At 58.1% G+C, this 20,077-nt stretch overlaps 1 protein-coding gene across 1 annotated transcript; it reads right to left on the reverse strand.

The window, feature by feature from the left end:
- Positions 1-2,917: 2,917 nt before the first annotated feature.
- LOC136635260 (ETS translocation variant 3-like protein) lies at positions 2,918-16,497 on the reverse strand. Its single transcript, XM_066610413.1, has 7 exons — positions 16,444-16,497; positions 12,210-12,218; positions 11,608-11,680; positions 10,903-11,140; positions 10,273-10,459; positions 10,031-10,097; positions 2,918-3,288 (listed from the first exon to the last, which is right to left on the reverse strand). The coding sequence occupies exons 1-7, from the start codon at positions 16,495-16,497 to the stop codon at positions 2,918-2,920; spliced, it is 999 nt and encodes a 332-aa protein (XP_066466510.1).
- Positions 16,498-20,077: the final 3,580 nt, after the last annotated feature.

Consider the following 20,077-nt stretch of genomic DNA (forward strand, 5'->3'; position numbering starts at 1 on the left):
CCATAAGAACATCAGCCCTGCTGGATCAGACCAAAGGTCCACTGAATCCAGCTTCCTGCATCTCACAGTGGCCCACCAGATGCCTCTGGGAGCACAGGAGGCAACGGAGACCTGCATCTTATTGTCACTCCCTTGTAGCTGGCATTCTGATGTAGCCTACCTCCAAAAGCAGGAGGTTGCACACACCCATCATGGCTTGAAAGCTGTGATGGACTTTCCTCCCTAAATCTGTCCAATCCCCTTCTCAGGGCACCTAGGCCAGACCCCATCTCCATATCCTGTGGCAAGGAGTTCCACAGATTAATTAACCACTGGCTATCAAGCCCCAGGATCCCTCCTCCTCCTCTCCAAGAAACGGTCATTCTAGGTGAGCAGGAGACATCGGATTCTGTGGAAGGTCCCAGGGTGTAGCTCCAGTAGACAAGACTGCAGGTTGCAGCAGAGCCAGGGAAGCTCCTGGGCCACAGCTGGGGGCTCCTGTGACTCAGCTGGGGGCCACTTCTGCAAGAGGAAGGTGGAGCCTAGGTCTGCTTGCAGCAGCAAGGCCCAGCAGCGACCCCCAGAAGTCCAGGTCCTGACCAGCCCACTGTGTCTCCTGTCTCACCTGACCAATCTGCCCCAGACCACTTGACCTGCAAGGGGATGGCCATTCTCCCATCCACACCCACCCCACGGACAGGCAGTCCTGCGCAGAGAGCTCCTGTGTGACGTCCTGTGTGTCTTTCCTCAGGGGAGGGGCAGGCGCTCATCCTCGCCAGACAGACTCCCGGCTGGGGGCTCTTCCCACTTCCAGGACACAGGGTTCCACCCGGCTCTCTAAGCGGCTCAGATCAGCTTGCAGATGGGCGGAACTCAGAAATCCACAGGCCGCTAATGGCCAAATCCTCTGAGCGGAGGCTGAAAGGAGAGCGGGAGGGCAGACAGCTCGCTGCCACCCTACGCCCCCAAACCTCTTGCCTGCAGGCTCACAGACAGAGAAACCTGGGTCATAGGAATGGATCCAGCCCAGGGCCCACCTAGGCCGGCTTCCTGTATCTCCCCACAGCGCCCCACCAGATCCCTCAGGGTCTACCCAACAAGATGCCCATATCCCATTGCCACTCCCTTGCACATGGCATACAGAGACAGGCCCCCTTTAAAACCCGGAGGCTGCATACAGTCCTTGAGGCCTGGCACCTGTGACGGACTTTTTCCTCCAGTCCTCTTTTCAGGGCATCTAGGCCAGGTGCCATGACCACATCCTGGGGCAAGGAGTTCCACAGGTCAATGGGATGCCCCGAGGGCAGCCGGTTCATGGCTTTCACAGAACAAAGCATCTCCCAGTGAGACTTGCCATAGGCACACAACTATCAAGCATACAACTGTCTAAAAAACCTCAGCAGTGACCCCACTTCCTTGCCAGAAGAGGCATATTTGTGGGGGTGCTTTCTTGGGCGCCTCAGTAGTTCTGGCAAATGCCAACCAATCAAGGCCAGCGCCAGACCTCCCTCCTGGCACATCAAATGCTGACCCCCTTCCCTTACTGGATGATGAACCAGTCTCTGCTCCTCTCACACCTTGGATGGGAAAAGGAAGGAAGAGCAGGTGGGGCAGAGAAGAGAGTGGGGGGCTCCAGCTAGCCCACCGCGCTCCTGCCTTCCTCTTCCAATCCAGGCTGTGGGAAGAGGAGCAAAGAAGAGGGGGGGGCAGACAGAGGTGGGCACACCCACCAACCTTTGACCTGAGGCAATCGGCTCAGTTGGCCTCACCAGTGAGCCAGTCCTAACCACTCCCACTAAAAGTGGCACAGAAACAATTGAAGCACTGTGGTTACTCCCTCCATCACATGAGGGGGGCCCTCTGTTCCAGGGGTTGAGCCCCTGTTCTGCACACGGGGGGGACGGGGGACCTCAGGCTCAATCCCCAGCAGTGTCTCCAAGTAGGACCAAGAAACTGGGCCTAACCCTGTGGGGACTCGTGTCCACTGAGGTGCATGTCCAGGAGTCTTGGGGTCTTGATAATTTGTAAAATCATCCAGAGATCGCCTTGGGCCAGGGTCTTTTACGGGGAGTGGCACAAGGGCAGGTGTGGGACAAGCCTGTCCACCTTGCTGCCTCCAGCCTGCCCAGCGCTACAGGGTTCACCCGGGGTCCCAGCAGCCAGCAAGTAGACCCCAAGAGGACACCCCAGAAGGCTCCCTTGGCCACCAAGGAAGCTTGGACCTGGGTAGCATCTCCAAGAAGGGAGGTCGGGGTGGGGTGGCTGAGTGAGATCCTCTGCTGATCAGAGCTGCCCTGGGGAGGGGGACGCTTGGCTCTGGGCAGCATCTCCAAGAAGGGGGAGTGGGGTGGGGGGCTGAGTAAGACCCTCTGCTTGTCCGAGCAGCCCTGGGGAGGGGGTTGCTTGGTCCTGGGCAGCATCTCTAAGAAGGGGGGTCCGGGAGGGTGGGGGAGCTGAGTGAGACCCTCTGCCGGTCACAGCAGCCCTGGGGAGGGGGGCGCTTGGCCCTGGGCAGCATCTCCAAGAAGGGGGGTCGTGTGGGGCAGGCTGAATGCTGCTCAGAGCAGCCCTGGGGAGGGGGGCGGCTGGAGGGCTGGACTCAGCCCATTTGCAGACAGGCCACCAAAACAAGCCTGCCCAGATCTTGGGGGGGGGGGTCGTGACTGGCCTTTCGGGACCTGATCCTGTGTGGACCCCCGCCTGGGGCTGTGTGGGGGCAGCCGGAGCCCCCTCCCCACCGCAAGGGGAAGCCCCCACCCTATGCAAGGGGGAGTGCAGGGAGGGAGGGGGCGCAGCGAGGGGGGCCTCCCACCCCAGGACCCCCACCCAGGACCCCCTACCTGTCCAGCGCGGTCTGGGGGGGCCTCATGCTCATGGCTCGCGGGCGCTGCGGGCCGCCTCCCGCCGCTGCTGCCGCTGCTCGGGGGGGCGGGCAGGGTCAGGGGCTGCCGCCGCCCCCCGCCCGCCGGGCCATCGCCCCTCCGCCTGCAGCGGCGCGGCCGCGCTCCGGGCCCGGGCAGGGGCGCGCTCCGGGCCGCGCAGCACAAAGGGCGGCTGGAGGGGCGGCGCTCGCAGCCCGGGAAGGCCGGGGCTCAGGGGCCGCCGAGAGCCCCAGGAGGCTGCCGCATCGCTGGCCCGGCCCGGCCTGCCTGGCGCTCGCTGGCTGGCTGGCTCGCTCGCTGGCTCTCCCAGGCCCCGCAGTGGCTGCGGGCAGGAGGAGGGACGCGGGAGGAGGAGGAGGAGGAGGAGGAAGGAGAGGCGCCCGCTGAGCCGGAGGGAAGCCGGGCAGGGGGGAGGACTCCCCTCCTGCTGCAGGTGGGGGGAGGAGGAGGAAGGTCCTGGCCTCTCACCCCCCCGTCTCTGCCCGCGAGGAGCCTACAGACTCCTGGGCTCCCCTCCTGCTACAGGTGGGGGGAGGTCCTGGCCTCCCACCCCCCCTCTGGGTGGCCTGCAGACTCCCCCACCCCGATCCTGGGCTGCTGCAGGTGGGAGGAGGAAGGTCCTGGTCATCCCCCCGTCTCTGTCCGCGAGGAGCCTACAGACTCCTGGGCTCCCCTCCTGCTACAGGTGGGGGGAGGTCCTGGCCTCCCACTCCCCTCTGGGTGGCCTGCAGACTCCCCCACCCCGATCCTGGGCTGCTGCAGGTGGGAGGAGGAAGGTCCTGGTCATCCCCCCGTCTCTGCCCGCGAGGAGCCTACAGACTCCTGGGCTCCCCTCCTGCTACAGGTGGGGGGAGGTCCTGGCCTCCCACTCCCCTCTGGGTGGCCTGCAGACTCCCCCACCCCGATCCTGGGCTGCTGCAGGTGGGAGGAGGAAGGTCCTGGTCATCCCCCCGTCTCTGCCCGCGAGGAGCCTACAGACTCCTGGGCTCCCCTTCCTGCTACAGGTGGGGGGAGGTCCTGGCCTCCCACCCCCCCTCTGGGTGACCTGCAGACTCCCCCACCCCGATCCTGGGCTGCTGCAGGTGGGAGAAGGAAGAGGTAGAAGGTCCTGGTCACCCCCCCCCCCGTCTCTGCCCGCGAGAAGCCTACAGACTCCCGCGCCCCCATCTTGGGTTTCCCTCCTGCTGCAGGTGGGAGGAAGAGAAGGGTCATAGCACCCTGCCCCGAGGAGCCTGAATGCCTGCTCTGCACCCGCTCCCCAAGCTCTGCAGCAGGCTGGGGCTGCAATCCTATCCACGCTTTTCTGGGACCAAGCCCCATTGATTATGAAGGGACTTGCTCCTGGGTAGACACGCAGAGGATTGGGCTGTGGGGCTGCAATCCTATCCACGCTTTTCTGGGACCAAGCCCCATTGATTATAAAGGGACTTGCTCCTGGGTAGACACGCAGAGGATTGGGCTGTGGGGCTGCAATCCTATCCACGCTTTCCTGGAAGTAAGAACTGTTGAATTAAATGGGACTTGCCTCTAACTAGACATGCATAGGATTGCACCCTGGGAAGCTGGTGCCCTGCCCCAGGGGGCCTACATTTGGCACACCTGGTGGAGCCGGGGGTGGGGGGAGAGACCTGAGGACAGATTCTGCACCTGTCCTTCTACACCAGCAGTTCTCAAGGTTTGTCCTCTGCTGTCCCACTTCTCATGGTCCACCAATGGGAAGGAAGTACCACCAGGGGATGATGTCATCACCAGTTACTTCCAGTTTGGGAGGCCAGATGCAATGTCACGAACATTGGTACGGGTGAATGTGAGGGCTTCTCTGAGCATGCAAAAAGCCCGGGCTGGAGCTCTGCCCCCCAAGGCCAGCCTCCTACCCCTGCGTGTCATGTTGCATTGCTGATAGTGCTGCCAGGGGTCTGGGGGTCCCGTATGTACCACTGGACACCACCTCAAGTACCACTGGTTGAGAAACACTGGTCTACACAGACCCATTGTGGGTGCAAAAGGCCAGCTTCAGCAGTCCCAAGGCAGGCCCTTCCCAAAAGGGGGGGGCTGCAGGGGATGAATTAAATCGTCATCATGACCTACCTAGGGTACCTAGAGCTATTCCCCATGACCACATATTTATGATTTATACAGCATTATAGATGGCTGGTCACCACACCAGGCAAGGTCCTTGCCCCAAGGGGACTGCAGTCTAAACAATGGACCCTCCACAGCCTGATTTGCTGGGCATGCTTCCTGTAGACCCCACAGGGGTTCAGTGTGGGAGTTGGCTTCCAAAGCCGGAGCTCGTCTCTGGGTTGCCCAGAGTAATGACAAAGGAGGCAGTGCCACTGAGCACGCACAGAGTGTCTTTGGGGCAGCATGTCACAGAGCTGAGCGGGCTTTCCAAGAAAGGAGAGCCTGGTGGTGCAACTGTTGCTCCCTTTCCTTTCACCCTCCAGCCAGCCGCAGCGTCCACGTCCACGTCACCCTCCAGCCAGCCGTGGACCACGTCCACGGTTCTGCTTTCACGAGGCCAGGTGAGTTCTTCATTGGACCAGAGATGAAGACGGTGGGTCCCATCTCCCCAGAGACAGCCTCCATGGGGGGGTGGAGTGGCCCCACCAGGGTTGCTTTACAGGCACCCACTGGGTGCCCAGTTGGCCAATCTGGTTTTCAAGTCACTTGGTGCCTGCTCTGCTTGCTCAGTACTATTGGCATATATTTGTGGCTCCGTATTGGCATGTATCCGTGACGTCAACATGGCCAACACCACGTTTTGAAGACGGTTCTGCTTCCGTGGCTAAACTTGGCATGAAGAAGTTGGGGGGTGCTTCTTCTGTGACTCCCCCAAACACGCCCGGCAGATTTTTTTCAAGCCACGGAAGTGGCTGCCACGCTTCAGGCGCTACGCTGGCCACACCAGCTGGCCACGTGCACAGAGGGCTGGTTGTGGGGTTAGTCAACCGCAGTAATAATAGTTTAACTCCTCAGTCCTTTTCCCTTAGGGAAATTGTGAGAGTTATAGTTCCATAAGGGGAGGGAGGCCTTCAAGAGGAAAATATTCCTCATGCACACCAAAACTACCATTCCCAGGATGCATCGAGAGAGGGAAGGCACAGGACAGCCCCTCTGTGGCATTTTATTCCCTTCCCTCAAGGATCCCTGGGAATTGTTGTTCTAGGAGAGTCACTCAAGGCTGTCTGGCAGAAAAGGCCTCCAAACTACAATTCCCACAATGCTTTGGGAACAGTTCCATTGGCTCCTATTGACTTGTTTTGCTGCTGCTGCTGCTGCTGCTGGTGTGTGTGTGTGTGTGTGTGTGTGTGTGTGTGTGTGTGTGTGTGTTTGGCAATCCTATAAAACCCAAGCCCAATCCCATGTATGTCTACTCAGAAGTAAGTCGCAATGGGGCTTACTCCCATGAAAAGTGGGTATAAGATTGCCACCTTATTGCCTGGGTTGGTAGATGTCTGCCCAAGATTTTACCTTTCCCTTGTTCCCAAACTTTATAGCACCTGGACCCACTTTTTTAAACGACACACTATTGGAACCCACCTAGATTTACCAGACTTTTGGAAAGGAGATCTAGAAAGAAATATTTTATTTTATTTATTTATTAGTAATAATGACCGGAAAAGAAGACCATCAAACATTTATCTCCCTATATTTACATATACGGGTTAGTTAGCAGCTACAGTATCTGATTTTTGAATAGCCTCAGGGCTTGAGGCAATTAGTTTGGCGACCCACCAAAAACCAATTCATGACCCACTGTCGGGTCCCGATCCACAATTTGGAAACCACTGCCCTAACAGGATCTGAATGTCAGGAGAGTTAAAACAGGCAATACTTTAAAAGTTAAATAGTTAAAAATGGAAAATATTTCTATACCCAGCGTGTAATTAATCTGTGGAACTCCCTGCTGCAGGATGTGGTGATGGCACCTGAAGGCCTAGATGCCTTCAAAAGGGGTAGGTGAACAGACTGATGGAGGAAAGGTCCACTGCAGGTGACAAGCCGTGATGGGTCTGTGCAACCACCTGGTTTTAGAGGTATCCTATCTCATAATGTCAGGTGCAAGGGAGTGGCAACAGGATGCTCAGAGAGCATATTTCTGAGAGCCGCACTTTATATGTCAAAGAGCCGCATGTGACTCCCGAGCTGCAGCTTGGCCACCCTGCAGTATTGCATCCTGAGGCAACCACAACTGTTGGGTGCCCAACCTTCAGCCAATGGTGGTGTCTCACCATCGCTAGCAGCCCATGTACAGCATTGCTAGATTCTGCAGGTGGAGACGTGCGCCATGTTCTGCCTTGCCACAGACTCATGCGCTGAGAGACCTGCCGCATCAGATTCACCAAGGACAAGCTGTGGGGAGAAGCTTCATTGCGGCAGGCCTGGGTTGGAGTGGCTATTGTGGTGGTGGGGGGGAGGGAGAATGGGGCCTGTGGGCAACTCAACCCTCCAGCTAATGGAGGCTCCGTGCTTCCCTACGCATGGTTCTGCAGGCTGCCCCACAGCTGAGAGACACTTGCAGTGGCCTCAGCCAGTCACGAGGGGGTGCTGCTGTTGCATGGGCCTCTATGGATGGACCAGTGTGGCTGAGACGTGGCAGTAGCATCCTGGCTGTGCAGGAACTCCTTTCCAGCCAGGCTCTTTGTTCAGACCTCACTTCCCATGAGGGGAGAGCCAGGTAGGCCTCCGACCCCCAAAAGATTGGCTCACCAACCTTTCCTGGTAGCCAAATACTGGGTGCCTGGCCCCCAGTGGCTTTTGCACCAGCTATTTTATTGTTGCTCCTGCCTGCCACATCTCTTGGCCCTTCGAGGTCCCCACAGCAGCAGCCATCAGGTCTCCGTTCCAAGGACGTGCGGCCCCAGAGACACAAGGCGGTGGTTTTGTTATGGGGCGCTCATCCAAAAACCCAGAGATCCCACAGAGGAGGAGAAAAACCCTTTTGGAGTTAGTGCTGGCCTTGCTTGTGAATTCTGGTGCTTCCCCCCCAAATATCGCACCACCTGTCCAAAGAGGCATCAGTAACGTTTATTTGCATTTAATGATACAGGAATGCAGGGCCAAGGGTGGCCGTGTCTGCCAAAACGTGGCGGTGGCAACAACCACCCCCAAGGCAGGGACCTGCCCCATGGAGCTTACAATCAACACTTGGGGTGGTATGTATGCTGGCTGGAAAGGGGGAGAAACGGGCTCTGTGGCCAGGTGGTTTCTCAAGGCTGGGAGACGGGCAGACCTTCCCCATGAGCCCCAAAGAACGCTCTCCAGGAGGGGAGGGGAGCACTTTCCCCGGCGCACAGAGCATGCATGCGCACACAGGGGGCTCCCTTCCTTCCTAGCACCCCTAAAGCACCCAGGCGCTCCTCTTCAGTCCGCCAGCAGCGCCTCTGGTCCTCTCATTCCCCCTGCCAGCTGCAGCGGCCACATCCTTCCCCCTTCTCCCCTCTCTGGCAAAGTTTAGACTGTAAGCTCCTCAGGGCAAGGGCCTCTTTCTCGCCCCCAGACTTTAACTGTGAGGCCCCAACAGGGCTTGCCTGCTTTCCCCTTATCTGCCCTTGTGTCACTTCCTCCATCTTCTGTTTGAGATAGTAATCGGGGCCTGTGTGTGCAACCCCCCGCCCCATGTAAAGTACCCTATAAGATGGGGTGATCACAGGATGCAAGTCTCTTATGGTCTTGTGGGCTCCCTGGAGAACTCGTGCAAGGAAAGCGCCCTACAGGTAAACCACAGCTGCGATACAAGGACATCTGCAAGAGGGGTCTGAAGGCCTTAGGAGTGGACCTCAACAGGTGGGAAACCCTGGCCTCTGAGCGGCCCGCTTGGAGGCAGGCTGTGCAGCATGGCCTTTCCCAGTTTGAAGAGACACTTGGCCAACAGACTGAAGCAAAGAGGCAAAGAAGGAAGGCCCATAGCCAGGGAGACAGACCAGGGACAGACTGCACTTGTTCCCGGTGTGGAAGGGATTGTCACTCCCGGATTGGCCTTTTCAGCCACACTAGACGCTGTTCCAGAACCACCTTTCAGAGCGCGATACCAGAGTCTTTCGAGACTGAAGGTTGCCAACAGGTTGCCAGCAGTGGAGCACCTAGTGGGTCACTGTGAGATGCAGGGAACTGGACTAGATGGACCTTGGACTAATCCAGCGGGGCTATTCTTATGTGCTCAGGTGTCAGGCTGAAGGCTGGGCTGTGCAGTAGGGTTGTTGGGGGGAAGGAATCTTTGCATGGCAAGGGAGGGGTAGACTCCTGGGAAGGGGAGGTGACGGAGGGGGGCTGCTTCTTAGGTTGGATGCAGGGGCCAGTTCGGCCTGAGGCCAGCCACGGACCAGAAACGGGAGGGACTGTGCACAGGGACTGGTTGTGGGGAGCAGTGTTGAGCCCCCGCTGTCCCCAGGAATACGGGGTCTTCACTGCGCACCCCCCTGGCCTCAGAAACAGGTTCCCGCTTCACCTCGCCAAAGGGCTCAGCGCCCAGGGGAGCCTCCTTAAGCTTGTTGCCCTCCCAAGACGAGAGGGGTGAGTTGGGAGGGAGCAGCAGCCCCCCTGGGGGGCTCAGATGGCCTCGTGTGGCTCCGCCCGGCTTCCGATGGGGCAGACCCATAGCCAGTAGGTGATGCTGGGACATAGGGAGCCCTGGGTGACCATTGTCCCCAGCACATTCTTCCAGCGGCAGGAGGGGATGGCTGGGGTGGAAAAAGGACCCCGACCAGCAGGGAGCGCCAGCGAGGGGGTGCTGGGGCAGGGAGCAGAGCGAGCGGCAGGCAGGGGGGGCCACGCTGGGGTGGGGGAGCGGGGTGGGCCGCACTGCCAGTGGGGGGCATTTCTCCGGAGGTTGGAAGCTGCAGCAGCTGGAGGCAAAGAGGCCGGCCGGCAGCCCTGACTCAAGACCTAGAGGGGAGAGAAAACAGACTCGGCTGACCAACTGCCCTGGGCTGCCGGACGGATGACCGTAGCCGTTTTCACCCACCTCTACTGATAGCATTTTAATTAATGCTGCAGCACGTGATTAATGCCTTTGATTAGCAGGTTACGGACGTTAATCGAGGCCAGCCACAGCCACACTGGTTGAGATTCAGGCATACTGACCGTATGTGACCGCTCAGGGGGGCCAAACATGGTTGGCCCCAGCTGGGACCCCTCCCCCCAAGATCCGCCTTAGGCGCACGTACCATTCTTACTGCTGAAAGAGCCGGCTCCCATCCTGTCTTCGGTGCCCGTCAAGTCACGGCTGCCTCTCTGGAAGGCAAGCGGAGACTGCCAAGCCCCTCTGGGGAACTGGAACAGCTGGTGAGGGAGGGAGGCCCCGGTCACTCCGTGGCGGTGGGCAAGAGAAGGGGAGCTGTGTGGGTCCAGCCAGAGAAAGAGGGTCACTCCCACAGTTTCCCCCCCCCCACCCCACCCTGACAGTTACCTCCGTCTGCAGAGTAGTGCTCCTTGTGCAAGGCCGGCACCCACCAGCTGGCCCCATAAGCAGTGGCCTGGGCACAGCCGGGACACCCCACAGAGGGCAATTGACGAAGATCAGCCTGCTGAAGTTGAACGTGTAGGTGAACCGTTTGCCTTTGGTCTTCCGCAGGATGCGCTTGGTGTAGTAATACCTGCTGGCCAGAGGGGAGGGGGCTGAGGCCCCGAAGGCAGACCCCTGCCCTTGGCAGACCCCTCCCAAAGAAGTGTGGAGAGGCCTAGAGTGGGCCTGGCAAATGAGTGGTGGGCCAAGAATGCCCAGTGGGTGGCAGTGGTCTAGTAGGTGCTGCCACTGTTGGCTGTGCCACACAGGTCAAGGGGGCAGCCCCCAAAGAGCCCAGCAGGCAGCCACCTGTTCGGAAATCCCAGTTGGCCACCCCTGGGTTGCTAGCTGGCCCAAGGGGTGGTGATCATGCCGCAACCCTCTTGAACCCGCTGCGCCCACTGCAGGTCTGTGGTCAGGCCCAGTTCAAGGTGTTGGTGATGCCCCACCAAGACCACCCCCCCCCACTTGGCTCTCGGAGAGACTGAGCTTGCCCCTGGCCGGCTTGTGCCAGGGGGCAGCTTTCCTGCCTACCTGAGGGCCCGACTGAGCTTGTCGTAGTTCATCTGGGGCTTGCACTTCCGCCGGCCCCACAGGCGGGCCACCTCGTCGGGGTCCTTGATGACAAACTCCCCGTACTCGCCCTGCTGCCAGGCGATGACGTGTCGAAACTCCTCCTTCTGCAGCAGCTCCAGGATGAAGTGCCACAGCTGGATCTGCCGGGAGCCCGGGCTGGACTCCGTCTTGTAGGCCCAGTTGGGGAAGGCCAGCCCTGGATGGGGAGGGAGTCAGACAGATAGACAGACAGACAGGGGGGCACAGAGATCTCGCACTGGGTTCTGCAGCCCAAAAGAAGTGACCAGCAGCAGGCCCAGACCACCGCCCAGGGCCACCATCCTTCACGGGAAGAATTTGCTTGCGGAACTCCTTCCCACAAGATGCGGTCCTGCTCACTGCCTCTGGTGGTGTTCAGAGGGGATTCAAGAGATCCATGGAAGCCTTGTCGTGGCTACGTGAAGCCAATGGGGTTGGGACAGCCCCTCTCATGAAAACAAGTCGTGAGAGTGGAGCAGGAGACACCTGGCGCTTTCATGGTGCCCCTGGCAGCTTTGGGGCACCTGCGTGGGCAACTGTCAGAAGGAGAGTTCTGGAGGTTTGCACCCTTGCTCTGACCTGCCAGGGCTCCAGAGAGGTCCCCTTCCCCAAAGGCTCTCCCACTGCACCCTTTCCCCCCCTCACCTGATATCCAGTAGGAGCTGCCAGCAAGGGCAGGCCCCCCCTCAGAGAAACAGCCGCAGTGCATCTCGCAGACCTGGCAAGGCACAAAATGGGGTTTGGCATTACAGGATGAGGCATGAGAATGAGGGTGAAGATGGCATTTGGGGTGCAGAAGGGGGGGCAGGATGACAGAATAGGTGCCCAGAGAGGAGATTCCAAGAGGCTGTGCAAACCCAGAACCTGCCTGATGGCCTTTGGGGACCTGCTTGGTTGTCCCACTTCAAAGGGCACACATGCCTCTCTCTCTCTCTCATGTGGCCCTGCCAGGACACCTCACAGACAGACAGAACTCCCCCCCCTCCGATCATATTGGAATTGGGGGGGGGGACAAAGCAGGGACACCCCCATGAGCAGCAGGAGATCCAAGGGAGCCAGAAGACCATCAGCCTTGATATCACGCAACCCCCCAAGTAGGGCATCCGTGGCCACAAGAGGCACTGCCAGGCCCTGGCTGGGAAGGCTTCAAAAGTGGGAAGGATGATTCATGATGTCCAGTGATGGGTCTTTGCCACTACAACTAGGGGGGCCCCCTGTGGTTGGGGCAGAGTTGATGCCAGCCTTACCCGCTTGCCCTGCAGAGGGAAAAGAGAGAGAGCCCCCTCAGTGTCCAAGAGTGAAGTCCACCCCAGGGAGGGTGGAGAAGGCCCTGTCGGCCCCTGGCCACTTACCCTTCTGCTGAGCATGGGGGGGTCTGGGGGGGTCCCTTTCAGGCTGGTCTGTGCCCTGAACCAGAGGGCACTCCGTGGCATGTGAGGGCTTCCAGGTGACCCATCTCGGAATATAAAGAGAGGGAAAGGGTTAATTCTCAATCTTCTTACCCTTCTCTGAGAGGGGGGAAAACTCATGGGGGGGCCCAGAAAGCGCTTCCTTTCCTTAAGAGGAGCTCAAGGGCTGGGGGGGGATTTGCCTGGTGGGGGTCACTTTCCGAAAAACAACTTCAATTAGCACTGGCTTCGAAAGGACTCATCCAGGCAGGAGCCAAGCCAAGAAAGGGATCTTGCTGCCTTGTGAAAAATGGGGATTTGCCCCACAGGTGACTGGAGGGGGCCTTTGGAGACCCCCCACCCCCACCCCATAGACTCAACAATCCAGTTTGTCAAGGAGGACCAAGGTGAACGTCTCCACCCCTGGGGCTGTCCCCCTTCCAGCAACCAGCAACTTGGACCCAGGAGTGGAAGGATTATGCAGGGGATGGACAGAGTGGATCAGGAGATGCTCTTTACTCTCTCACATAACACCAGAACCAGGGGACATCTGCTAAAATTGAGTGTTGGGAGAGTTAGGACAGACAAAAAAAAATATTTCTTTACTCAGCGTGTGGTTGGTCTGTGGAACTCCATGCCACAGGATGTGGTGACGGCGACTGGCCTGGACGCCTTTAAAAGGGGATTGGACAAGTTTCTGGAGGAAAAATCCATTACGGGGTACAAGCCATGATGTGTATGCGCAACCTCCTGATTTTAGAAATGGGCTATGTCAGAAGGCCAGATGCAAGGGAGGGCACCAGGATGAGGTCTCTTGTTATCTGGTGTGCTCCCTGGGGCATTTGGTGGGCCGCTGTGAGATGCAGGAAGCTGGACTAGATGTCCCAGGTCCCATTTCCACGCTGCACGGAGGTGCTGGGGTCAGGGTCTCCTTTGGACACCTTAGGGGGCCAGCAAGCAGGGCTTCACACCCTGAGCTTTGAGACGCTGCTTCCTTCCAAGGAATAAGCCCCCCCCTGCGTGTGGTGCTTCTGTAGCCCTGCCAACACTCCCCTGCCAACACTTAGCCCTGCCAACACTCCCCTGCCATCAATCTGCTTAGCTTCTCCACTGCCCCCCCCCCAAGCTGGGCCTGGCCACTTCAAACCCCCCCCCCAACAGAACATTAAACCGAGCAGAGAGAGGTCAGGGGCCGGCCTCTTGCAAACACTTAATGCTATTAGAACAAGCGGATTACATGACAGTGGAACAAGCGGTAGCACCCAAGAAGCTGTGGGGGGGGGGAGACGAAGGGGGCAGGGAGCTGAAAGCAAGCCGAACCAGGGAGGGGCTCCCCTGGTCAACCACACACCCCATGCAAGATTTCGGGGGGGGGGAGCAAGGCTTTTAAAGCAGGCTTGGTGGGCTGCAAGGGCGTGCAGGTATTGGGGGGCTGGGGGGGCTGGTGTATTCACCAGGGGTATTCACCAGGGGAAAAGAAGCTGCACAATGACACACAACAAACTCCCCCAGTCTCACAAGGGCATTGTCGAGACCCCCTTCTGGCCCCACACTCCTGGGGCTTCCATTCTAAGCGGTGAGAAGTGCACCACGAGAGGAGGAAAGCGGACCGTCCCCTCCTGCCCCCCAGCAAAGCCCTCCAGTTCCTTTATTTGGGCCGCTTGGGAAAGCATTGGCATTGAACAGGCTCCCGGCGGGAAGAAACTCAGAGCTACTGCCAAGCATGTCCTGTCGCCTGTAGGGTGGGAAATCAATAAGAACATAAGAACATCAGAACAGCCCCACTGGATCAGGCCACAGGCCCATCTAGTCCAGCTTCCTGCATCTCACAGCGGCCCACCAAATGCCCCAGGGAGTGCACCAGATAACAAGAGACCTCATCCTGGTGCCCTCCCTTGCATCTGGCATTCTGACATAGCCCATTTCTGTGAGGGGTGTAGGTGATGGGGGGGGGTCAAAGCGTGAAAGGGTCCAGCAGGCCAAGGGGAAGGTCCTGCGCAGGAGTGGCGGGACCTGACGCAGTCCTTGGCGAGAACAGCAGGACGTAGGGCGTGTAGGTGGGTCACCCTCTCCACTGTGGAACGAGGTGGCCATAACCACCATGTGCTTCTGGGGGCCTGCGACGCGGAGTTGAGCCACCTGTTTCATTCATCTACTGGCCCTACTGAACGAGCCGGTCATTAAAGGCCTTTGGGCCACAGGTGGGCAGCCAGGCTGTTTGAAAGGCTGACTCCGGGGGCCACCACGGAAGAGGCCGTCTGTCTGTGGGTTGGGGGGGGAGAGAGAGAGAGCAAGTGGGGAAAGGCCTCATCCAAGAGGACCCCCTCTGGGACATCTGCACGGTCAACTGAAAGACAAGGAGACTCCGGTCTCTGCCTTGCAGCTGTCAGCTTTGGACTCAAATGCAAGTGGACACCACCACCACCCCCCCCCCGGCATCGTGGGAACCTAGAAAAGAGACGCCTAGAAAAGCCTAGAAAAGAGACACCTGAGGGGGGACATGATTGAGACATACAAAATTATGCAGGGGATGGACAGAGTGGATAGGGAGGTGCTCTTTACACTCTCTTTACACTCTCACATAACACCAGAACCAGGGGACATCCACTAAAATTGAGTTTGGGAGAGAGAGGACAGACAAGAGAAAATATTTCTTTACTCAGCGTGTGGTTGGTCTGTGGAACTCCTTGCCACAGGATGTGGTGATGGCGTCTGGCCTGGACGCCTTTAAAAGGGGATTGGACAAGTTTCTGGAGGAAAAATCCATTACGAGGTACAAGCCATGATGTGCATGTGCCACCTCCTGATTTTAAGAAATGGGCTATGCCAGATGCAAGGGAGGCCACCAGGATGAGGTCTCTTGTTATCTGGTGTGCTCCCTGGGGCATTTGGTGGGCCGCTGTGAGATACGGGAAGCTTGACTAGATGGGCCTATGGCCTGATCCAGTGGGGCTGTTCTTATGTTCTTAAATTACAATTCCCAGGAAGCCTTGCAGGTCTCTTGTTATCTGGTGCGCTCCCTGGGGCATTTGGTGGGCCGCTGTGAGATACGGGAAGCTGGACTAGAGGGGCCTATGGCCTGATCCAGTGGGGCTGTTCTTATGTTCTTAAACTACAATTCCCAGGAAGCCTTGCAGGTCTCTTGTTATCTGGTGCGCTCCCTGGGGCATTTGGTGGGCTGCTGTGAGATACAGGAAGCTGGACTAGATGGGCCTATGGCCTGAACCAGTGGGGCTGTTCTTATGTTCTTAACCTGTGCAGTTAACAAACTTATAGCGCCATCCTATGCGTGTCTACTCAGAAAGTAAGTCCCAGTATGTTTAATGGGACTTACTCCCAGGAAAGTGTGTGTAGGATTGTAGCCTCAATTGCTTTCTAAGTGGGTGACAGCGTCACGTCCCCCAGTTCACGATTCCACCTACTGGGACTTCCAGCTGGTGCTAGGACCTTCCGCAGCTGAGGGTCCTGGCCCCTGAACCAAGAGCAAAGGGGTTTCTCTTGGCCGCTTGGGGGTCAGACCCAGATCTGGCCTTCCAGAGGTCAGGGGCGGCTCTTGTTGGCATCCTTCAGTCTCGGAAGACTATGGTGTCACGCTCTGAATGGTGGTTCTGGAACAGAGTGTCCTCTCCAGTGCGCGAAGCCTGGGTAAAATAGGTATGGAGGATAGGCTGTTACTCATGCAGCAAATCTCTCCCCTCCACGTCGCTGAAATTGTCCAATGGAAAGGCAGAAGCCAATACGGCTGGTTCCAGCGACGTCGCAGGAGTTGCCAGAATGTGACTGGGTTCAGCCATGAACTGCCTCAGGGACTCCGGCTCCAGATTTTGCCTGGAGGTTGACTCCTGAAGCCTTTTCCGTAACTGGATGTAGCCACAAGGCAGTGGAGGTTTGGGATCAGGGTCTTCCTTCTCTCAGATGAGCTGCCTTCCCAGGCTATCGAGTCCCATCTACCCGGTGGCTATTTAGTCGCCTCTTACGACAAGTACAGCCAAACCGAGGGCCTATTCTTATCCCACAGCCCCCAGGGGTTAGCCCCAGGGGTAAGCCCCTGAGGGGCGGTTCACAGCGCAGTGAAACAGGGGCCAGACCTCACCAGTTTGGCCAGGGTATTGCAGCAGCCTCCAGCACCCAGCAGGGGGCGCTCCATGACCCCGATCCATGCACCCCAGGGCTACTGCTGCTCTCCACTGGGGCTTCTTGGCAGCTGTGCAACCCACATGCAGCTGCTGCCCCAGGGAGTGAGGGGAGGCCAGCAGCACGGGCTGGGGAGGGGATGCTCTGGGGCATCAGGGCTACCTGCCCCAGAAGTGCAACACTCACGGTTCATTCTCTCTGCAGTTCATGCTCCGGGAGGCGCCCACAGAGAGCATTCAGTGCCAGGAGCCCCCAGAACCCCTTTGTGGCTTCCCAGCCTCACAACAAGCAGCTCTCCAGCCCCCTCCCCCCCAAATCCAGCTAGCAGGGGGGAGGATCTTCTCCTGACCACCCTCCCTGTCCATCTCTCCCTCAAAACCCAAAGTATTTGCTCTGGATATTTTTCTCCCCCCTTGTGGTTGAATACTCTCCAGGCAGACCAACTGATGTGGGCGATGTGGGGGGAGTTGGGGGGGCAGTTGCCACTGCAGCAGCAGTAGAACAGGTGTACCAGAAGCCAAACCCAGCTCCTCGCCCTCGAGGAGGAGGCTTGGAGCATTCAGGGGACGGCCACTGGGTACCCCATAGAGCAGCCAGTCAGGGTCACACAGTGCTAGGCTCGCTAGGTGAGAGGCTGGACCCCTCAGGAGGCCACTCCGACACGGACGGGGGACGCTGTGAGATCAAGCCAGGCTCAAAGGCTTCGGCAGCTCCTGCTGCAGGCACCGCGGGTGACCTCCCGGCACTTTGCAGAAGTTGGTTCACCCGGCAGAGCGCAGTCACTTCTGCTGCTGGGCCATTGACACAAGTGCTCTGTGGAAGGTCAAGCGGATGGACCTCTCTAGCATCACCCACCTCCTCCAGTCCTTCGGAAAAGGGGCTTCTCCCCTTGCCTGAGAGAAGCCAGTCCCAGGAAATGGAGGCGCTCCCAAGAGCGGCCCGGCATGAGAAAAGGAAGCTGCCCTGGGTGGGGGAGGTGGAGAATTTGGCCAGGGTGGCCTTCCAGGTGCTGGTCAGGGTGACAATTGACCAGGAGCTGGCCAAGAGGGCTGAGGAATGTCTTGGGAGGACGCCCCACTGTAGTCCATGAGACTCAGGGCAGAGCAACATGCCAAGGATTGGACAGCAGTTGACCTGAGCTGCCCTAGGGGGTCTCTTACCTTGCAGAATCGCCTGGATCTCCCCTGGTGCCACTGCTCCCCTCGCTCCCTCTGCACCTGTCAGCCTGGGACCGCGCTTTCCATCACACGCCACCGTGTTGGGGTTACTTAAAATGAGAGCCCAGCGCTCCGGCGAGCGTTCCCAGGAGAGCGCAGTGGTTGGAGAGACAATCGTGTTAACTCTTGCAGGTCTCTGCCTGCCAACTGTGCCCCCCACCTTCCAAGAAAGCCGGAGACCGGTGGCAGTGCTCGTGGGGGTGCAGTGGGCCAGCCTGGCTGGGGGTGCCAAGGCTGCCCCCTCGACTGAGAGCATCCCACATTGTGAAGCTAGGAAGTGTGCAAACCCAGGCTCTTGGGTCACAGGGTTGCGCAGAGAGGGGGAATTTCTGCCGGTTGCACGTTTTCCCAGCTCAGCGACAAGCTGGGCTCTGTTTTGAAAAGGGGACAGAAACAACACCGTGCACCTGGACAGCCGAAACGGATGTGGACCAGCAGGTCTCCTAGAACCCTACTGGGCTGCTGCCGGCCTGTGCAGACATGGTTGGTTGGCAACCTTCAGTCTCGAAAGACTATGGTATAAGCCTACAGCACCCGGTATTCCCAGGCGGTCTCCCATCCAAGTACTAGCCAGGCCTGATCCTTCTTAGCTTCCAAGATCATGGTAGAAGCCTACAGCACCCGGTATTCCCAGGCGGTCTCCCATCCAAGTACTGACCAGGCCTGACCCTGCTTAGCTTCCGAGATCATGATATAAGCCTACAGCACCCAGTATTCCCAGGCGGTCTCCCATCCAAGTACTAACCAGGCCTGACCCTGCTTAGCTTCCGAGCTCATGGTAGAAGCCTACAGCACCCGATATTGCCAGGTGGTCTCCCATCCAAGTACTAACCAGGCCTGACCCTGCTTAGCTTCCGAGCTCATGGTAGAAGCCTACAGCACCCGGTATTGCCAGGCGGTCTCCCATCCAAGTACTAACCAGGCCTGACCCTGCTTAGCTTCCGAGCTCATGGTATAAGCCTATAGCACCCGGTATTCCCAGGCGGTCTCCCATCCAAGTACTAACCAGGCCTGACCCTGCTTAGCTTCCAAGCTCAGACAAGATTGGGCATGTGCGGGGCCGGACTCAGCGGGCAGCAGTTTCTCCTGTTTTTCCATGTGCAGAATGAATAGCAAGGGCCGGGGGTCTTTGGGGGCCCTGCTCCCAGTCCCAGCTTCACCTGGAGCAGGGGTTGTCCTGGCCAGAAGATGGCCCTTGGCATTAGCGGGCTCAGAGCCGGCTTTGAGCCAACTGGAGCACTTGCTCCCAGCTGGGCCCTGTGCGTAAGGGCCCCCCAAGCTAGGATAATCTACTCTAGTCTTGTATACAGTTTTAAATTTAAATGGGCTTCAATCCATTTGGTCCATTAACTCCTTTGCCCTTTTAAAGCACCTGTTTTGATGGCTTTCTGTGCTACCATAAGAGATTTAAAGTATATAATAAACTGTTTATATTTCTACATAAGAACAGCCCCACTGGATCAGGCCATAGGCCCACCTAGTCCAGCTTCCTGTATCTCACAGCGGCCCACCAAATGCCCCAGGGAGCACACCAGATAACAAGAGACCTGCAAGGCTTCCTGGGAATTGTAGTTAAGAACATAAGAACAGCCCCACTGGATCAGGCCATAGGCCCATCTAGTCCAGCTTCCTGTATCTCACAGTGGCCCACCAAATGCCCCAGGGAGCACACCAGATAACAAGAGACCTGCAAGGCCTCCTGGGAATTGTAGTTTAAGAACATAAGAACAGCCCCACTGGATCAGGCCATAGGCCCATCTAGTCCAGCTTCCTGTATCTCACAGCGGCCCACCAAATGCCCCAGGGAGCACACCAGATAACAAGAGACCTCATCTTGGTGCCCTCCCTTGCATCTGGCATTCTGACATAGCCCATTTCTAAAATCAGGAGGTTGCGCATACACATCATGGCTTGTACCCCGTAATGGATTTTTCCTCCAGAAACTTGTCCAATCCCTTTTTAAAGGCGTCCAGGCCAGACGCCATCACCACATCCTGTGGCAAGGAGTTCCACAGACCGACCACACGCTGAGTAAAGAAATATTTTCTTTTGTCTGTTCTAACTCTCCCAACATTCAATTTTAGTGGATGTCCCCTGGTTTAGTGGATGTCTCTAAGGTTCCACAGACCCTGAGCAGGTTCTGGGCGCCCCTCCTCCATGTGGGCATGGTTGGCCAGGCTGCTTCCGCCTGGCTTCTCCGCCGGGTGGCACTTTGGGGAATGGGGCAGCCTCATCCAAGCCACGCCAGCGAGCTCTTGACTCATCTCATGTGGGATTGTTCCGCTTGCAGCTTCATGAGCTCAACGGTTGGCCTTCTTGGGTGCCCGTTCCCAGAAGATGACCAGCTTCCTGCCCGCAAAAGGGTTCCGGGGAAGC

This window comes from Tiliqua scincoides, chromosome 15, assembly GCF_035046505.1.
Source record: "Tiliqua scincoides isolate rTilSci1 chromosome 15, rTilSci1.hap2, whole genome shotgun sequence".
Lineage (NCBI taxonomy): Eukaryota > Metazoa > Chordata > Lepidosauria > Squamata > Scincidae > Tiliqua > Tiliqua scincoides.